This window comes from Alosa sapidissima, chromosome 7, assembly GCF_018492685.1.
Source record: "Alosa sapidissima isolate fAloSap1 chromosome 7, fAloSap1.pri, whole genome shotgun sequence".
Lineage (NCBI taxonomy): Eukaryota > Metazoa > Chordata > Actinopteri > Clupeiformes > Clupeidae > Alosa > Alosa sapidissima.
This window is the reverse complement of record NC_055963.1, coordinates 7341182-7347185: the sequence shown is the minus strand read 5'-3', so window position 1 is coordinate 7347185 and position 6004 is coordinate 7341182. Positions and strand designations below refer to the sequence as shown.

The following is a 6004-nucleotide window of genomic DNA, read 5'->3' as shown; positions in this document are numbered from 1 at the left end:
CCCTCTGCTCTGCTCCACCTCCTGTTTCCTCCTCATCTCCTCCTCATCTCCTCTCTGCTCCACCTCCTGTTTCCTCCTCATCTCCTCTCTGCCTCACCTCCTGTTTCCTCCTCATCTCCTCTCTGCCTCACCTCCTGTTTCCTCCTCATCTCCTCCTCATCTCCTCTCTGCCTCACCTCCTGTTTCCTCCTCATCTCCTCTCTCCCTCACCTCCTGTTTCCTCCTCATCTCCTCCTCATCTCCTCCTCATCTCCTCTCTGCCTCACCTCCTGTTTCCTCCTCATCTCCTCTCTCCCTCACCTCCTGTTTCCTCCTCATCTCCTCCTCATCTCCTCTCTGCTCCACCTCCTGTTTCCTCCTCATCTCCTCTCTGCTACACCTCCTGTTTCCTCCTCATCTCCTCTCTGCCTCACCTCCTGTTTCCTCCTCATCTCCTCCATCTCCTCCCAGCTCTGTCTCAGCTCCTTCTTCAGGCTGGCCAGGTCACTCTCCAGCTGGCGCCGGACACGTTCCCATGCCTCCCTGGTCCGCTCGCTCCGCTCCCTCTCCCTCTCTCGGCCGCGGTCAGCGGACTCCAGGGCCTGCAGCAGCTCCCCGCGCTCCTTCAGGCACTCCTGCAGACGGCTCTGAGCGCAAGAAGCAGACACACACAGAGAGAGGGAGATAGAACAAAATGGACAGGGTCATTATTAACCTGCCATCTCCTGAGGAGATGAAACATAACAGTGTTATTAATGTCTTAATTCTAACTGTAATAATGTCAGAGAAGACTTACCTGCCTTAATTTGCACACTACAGGCTCCCTCCCCCTCCCCCTTCTCTACAGGCACTATTTGCCCCACATACTGTAGAGTTCATTTCTATGTGCTGTATATTCGTCTCATTAATTACCTAAGGGATTCAGCCCAATGTAATTCACAAACGAGTACATGCTGCTACAAATTACAAAGTAGCTAATCATAATCGTCAGGGGTTTAAGAGATAAGATATTATTCTTATATAAAAACATGGACTGACAAACTTAACACATTTAAAAAACAATAACAATACAGCTGACTTTCTAGAACATAGTGCCTGATTCTCCTCAAAATAATTTTTTTTTGGATTTACATTTACATTTATTCATTTGTCAAATGCGTTTATCCAAAGCGACTTACAGCAACATAATAACAAAAGCTAACATCTAAGCAACAGCGCAAAGGAGACTATAGCTAGGAATGACCAGTGCATTTGTCAATACATGCCTCTATTAACAGCAAGAAGCTAGAGCATCCTACTCCTGTGAAGCACATGAGGGTCTCTCTATGTGGCAGAGTGCTGGGGGACTGACCTGCTCCTGTGAAGCACATGAGGGTCTCTCTATGTGGCAGAGTGCTGGGGGACTGACCTGCTCCTGTGAAGGACATGAGGGTCTCTCTATGTGGCAGAGTGCTGGGGGACTGACCTGCTCCTGTGAAGGACATGAGGGTCTCTCTATGTGGCAGAGTGCTGGGGGACTGACTTGCAGGAGCTAGAGCATCCTACTGCTGTGAAGGACATGAGGGTCTCTCTATGTGGCAGAGTGCTGGGGGACTGACCTGCAGGAGCTAGAGCATCCTACTGCTGTGAAGGACATGAGGGTCGCTCTACTGTATGTGGCAGAGTGCTGGGAGACTGACCTGCAGGAGCTCGGCTCTGGGGATGACCACCAGCATGTCCTCCCCTGCCCCGTCCTCGTGGCCTCCCTCCTCCAGGGTGACCAGCTCCTCCAGGGGCTTGGGGGCGCAGAAGGAGAAGGGGGCGCTGCAGGAGCACACCTCCCCTTTACTGTCCACGTACACAAACTGGTAGGCCTGGCCACTGGCCTTGGGAAGGTACGAGGCTGCAGAGGCACAGAGAGGGACACGTCCAGACACACACACACACACACACAACACACACACACACACACACAGAGGGACACATCCAGCGTCAGGAATCATTTATAGGGTTCAATATCAATTTGTAAAATTAAATGTTTCTAATTTGGCAAAATGGCTTCTAATTCCAGTAATTAACTTAACCCAACAGCCACATTTTTTGAGTTGCTAACTGCGGTAACTTTCTTCTCTTTCTTTTGCGTGGATTGATGAAAACCCAACATTTAGTAATAAAAACACAATTTTCTCTGACTTTATTACAGACACTGAAATATTCATCCCTGCATAATGTTTTACGATCCCGATCAGTACAGCATTCATCAGTGCTCCCGCTGTCTGATCTGAGGACATGAATGAGCGATGGCCGCACTGGAGCATAGCAGAGCAGGTGCTTCATCAGTCTGACAGAGCTGGAAGTTTTTCATTCCTGTGGAGACACAGTGGACTGATGTGCCTGAGGATGACCTCAGCTAGCAGCGTCTCGAGAAGAACACCGTCTTTTCTCTCTCGCTCCCTCCTCTTGCTATCTGGGAGGGCCTCTGTGCCTATTGTGCCATTGTCTTCCAGCTTCGTCAGTCGGCCTCCTCCTTATTCCTGATAAATGCACTGATTCAGGGAATGTTCTAGAACAAGCTTCATTCACAGGCGACGCTGTCCCCTTGTGTGTTTTGCAGTCTAAACCACATGTGCTCACGAAGATGAATCACATTCAAGACCACACCACTGTCCATGACAGGGCAGAATCCACCCACGTGCCCAAGGAAGCCTAGTCTCTCTGGAAAATCTATTTTATTGACTGCTGCCCTAGATGAGCCAGTAATAAATTAGCTGTTTCCTAGCGACACTGTGAAACTACAAAACATACCTCCTGAGAGATCAATGCCAATGCTTACATGCCTTTGAAACAGAAGTTGAAAAGTTACAAAGTAAAAATGGGTGCAATTTTTTCAAGTGTGAACAAGTGAGAGAACCTTGGAAGTGCACACAACAGTTGCTATCAGTCCCTTCCTTGTAGCCAGCTGGAGCCAGTGCCCAGACAAAGGTATGGTAGTCCTTCACAGAGTTCCAGCCCACCTGCGGAACAAGCCAGAAGGACATTTATCTTCCCAATCATGCAAAAGAAAACCCACATTCATCATTGCTGTTAGATGACTGCACATTATTTATCAAGTATGTCTACTTTAATTGCGGTCTTCCTTTATATTAAGCAATTGAATGTACCCTGAAGAGTCCAATCCAGTCACTGCTGGCCCAGGTATGCTGGGAACTGATAGTATAATGGCATTCAATTCGGCTCTCTGGGAAGTAACTGCTGCCGACATTCCGGAACTCCACTTTCCAGGCGGTTTCCATGGCAACAAATGAACTTGGTGTCTTTGGACCTGCGTAAATTGCACAGTGAAGAATGTTGTTGATAAGGGGTGAGCAGGTGCTCAGAAATGATGGAACTATGACAAAGAACCCTTTAATTTAACACAAATTTCAGAATGTTGTACAGAGTATGTTCACGGTTACAGTAATAATCCTACTACGTTATCAGGAAGTGCTTTTTTTTTTTTTAATCTGTATCTGTAAGTAAATTCTACACAAACATCTAAATATATCAAGACAGCATGTCAGGGCTTTAAGCCAAAACCCTTTGAAGGTCACAAACCACATACACATTCATCTGATCTGACAGTAATCACCTTACAGCCAGCGAAAAGCATAGAAAACATCCTAAAATTACCGTGAGTTAAAAAAAAGTTCTCTCTCAGATATCTAGTTAAATATTAGAAATGATAAAGTGGAATGCCACAGTTTAAACAGAGATGTGGCTGAGAGTGGTGAGAGTGACGAATGAGGTTGTGAAATATGTGGGATGAGATGGCTGTAATTTTTTCAATGTGAGTCAAGGCCTCAGGTTTATTTACTGTCTACCGACTGTAGTTACCAGAGTAATCTGATAAAGTAAACATACACAAACAATCCAACTACTGAATTTCGCAGCTGTCCTAGAACATATTCAACTGTCCCTACATCTGCATACCATAACCTACATATTAGAAGGCATGCAGTTTTTTTCCCAATCATGCACTTTGTAAAACGATAGCCAAATTATTATAACTAATGTAAATTTTATTTTATTTGTGTTCTGCAGCTTAGCTTGCATTTCAGACTGGACAGATAAGTACAATGCTGCCCTAACAGTGTTTGAGGCAACAGGTGTGCGGGGCTCTGTAATACAATCCATGTGCTGTACCTTGTTGAGGAGACTGACATATTACATTACAAAAAGGTGAAGAAGTGCATGAGGGCCCTTGCCAACAGCACGTGGTGCTGTAAAAATTAATGAGTAAGACACTAATTAATTTGGTTGACATTAAAGCTACACGTCCGACAGTAAATATTCCCTGGTTGGTCGACTTTGAGAAGAAATCATAACCTTAAGAACTGCCAAACATGATGAATAGGCACACAGTTAGCTATCAAGCTAATTATTTAACGATGCTGGCTCTGACTCCAAACACAAAGAGCAGCTAGGACAAAAGCTCTCAATAAAGCTAAGCTACCTAATAGATTTGCCAAGATGGCAGCTGCCGACTCTCAGGAAGCACATATGCATGCATGGTATATTTGCCTACAGCACATGTCAGCAGGCTTAAAGGTTCAGCACACGCAGGATCCAATGCATCTGAAACTGCGTATTAACGTAACACGTCAGGCAGCACTCACCTCTACAAGCTTTTTCTGCGGAGTTTCCGTAAAATCATGCAAAATATTTATTTAAAAATGTCGATGCCTATCCGATTAGGCAAACGTTACTAAAATATCATAACATTCAACGTTTCTTCTGTCCACAACACCACGGCCAGAGAACAATAACAAAAACATAAGCATGAGCTCTGAGTTGAGTCCAGTGAATTGTGGGATTTGTTGTCTTGAGAACATAGACCAGCTTGAAATCCACTGACTTACAAACTACATTTCCCAGCATGTAAAAAAGAGCTTGAAGGTCAACTCCGTCAACGTCATTTTTACAGGACATTTGTTTCCGCATTCTTGGCTGATTGTCTCGTCCTCGAATTCACCACCGACACTATGATTGGTGGAGTTCTAATATACATTATATGCTATCCAATGAAATCATCTTACGTTTTTTTCCTGATGGAAAAAAACAACTCTGCCCTTCTTCACCGTTGCAAAATTGTGAAATTATTTCACTATTCACCCGAGACTTTTCGACACATGTCCTTGCATTTTCGTTTCCAAATATGCCAACGGGGTTATATTTTATGTCAATTCTGCACTTCCAACTATGCTTTTATGGCTGATTTGAGAACTTAAGAGCTTGTGCTTGCTGTTTCGCAGCTGACTCTCGGTAATTTGACACTAGACCACTTAACAGCATACGCACATAGGCTATAACATTACAATAAGGCTCCCAAGTGTTTGTCAGAAGCCACTTGGCTGATGTTAAATATAGTTGTTTTTGCGACACATGTGATACCTTGTAAACCTACGCCTCCCCAGCAGCAACTGCATGCATTGCGCCTGTAAACGATTTGCCACCAACAATCATCTGTAATGCTTTTTGTGTACACCAGGTGGCAATGTACTGCAAGTTAACCTTTCACTGAAACAGCATGGTAGAATGGATCGAACAGGTCATATCATACAACACCCTTCATAGCTTATGGGGCAGAAACCTTCAAAAGGCCTCATTTGCTGTGCACGTGTTGAGATATAAGAATTTGACTCTACAACTAAAGTTACATGCATGTAGGATTTGCCCTGGGAATAAGACCCAGGCCTATGCAACATGTTATAATGTATTGGATATTGGATATCTATAGGCCTACATGTACCCTAAATAGGCTGTGCACCAGTAAATCACGGGCTTCTTTGTCAAAGTGTTTTGAACACTTTCAGTGCAGTACAGTCTTCTTGTATTTCTGCATGCTCTCTATACATCAAGGAGAGAAAACAGCTTAGTTTTGTTAAAAATGCACAGCCATTAATAACTGGCAGCGAGTCTTATGTTTACTGGTTAGAGGCTCTGTCATTAGGATGAACAGTTTTACTGAAACGAATTAAAGTTTTCTGCACTCTGACTTCAATCATCT

At 44.5% G+C, this 6004-nt stretch overlaps 1 protein-coding gene across 2 annotated transcripts in view; it reads right to left on the bottom strand.

The window, feature by feature from the left end:
- The window catches only part of calcoco1a (calcium binding and coiled-coil domain 1a), a 14732-nt gene extending 9923 nt beyond the window's left edge, over positions 1-4809 (bottom strand). The window contains exons 1-5 of one of the 2 annotated variants that reach the window (XM_042096783.1): positions 4614-4809; positions 3120-3280; positions 2870-2972; positions 1659-1861; positions 414-626 (exon numbers count right to left, since the gene is read on the bottom strand). In XM_042096783.1, the coding sequence (XP_041952717.1) occupies positions 414-626; positions 1659-1861; positions 2870-2972; positions 3120-3251 (651 nt within the window). In that variant the 5' untranslated portion in view covers positions 3252-3280; positions 4614-4809. Of the gene's footprint in view, positions 1-413; positions 627-1658; positions 1862-2869; positions 2973-3119; positions 3281-4140; positions 4199-4613 lie in introns of those variants that run through there. The other variant, XM_042096784.1, reaches the window with a different exon arrangement.
- Positions 4810-6004: the final 1195 nt, after the last annotated feature.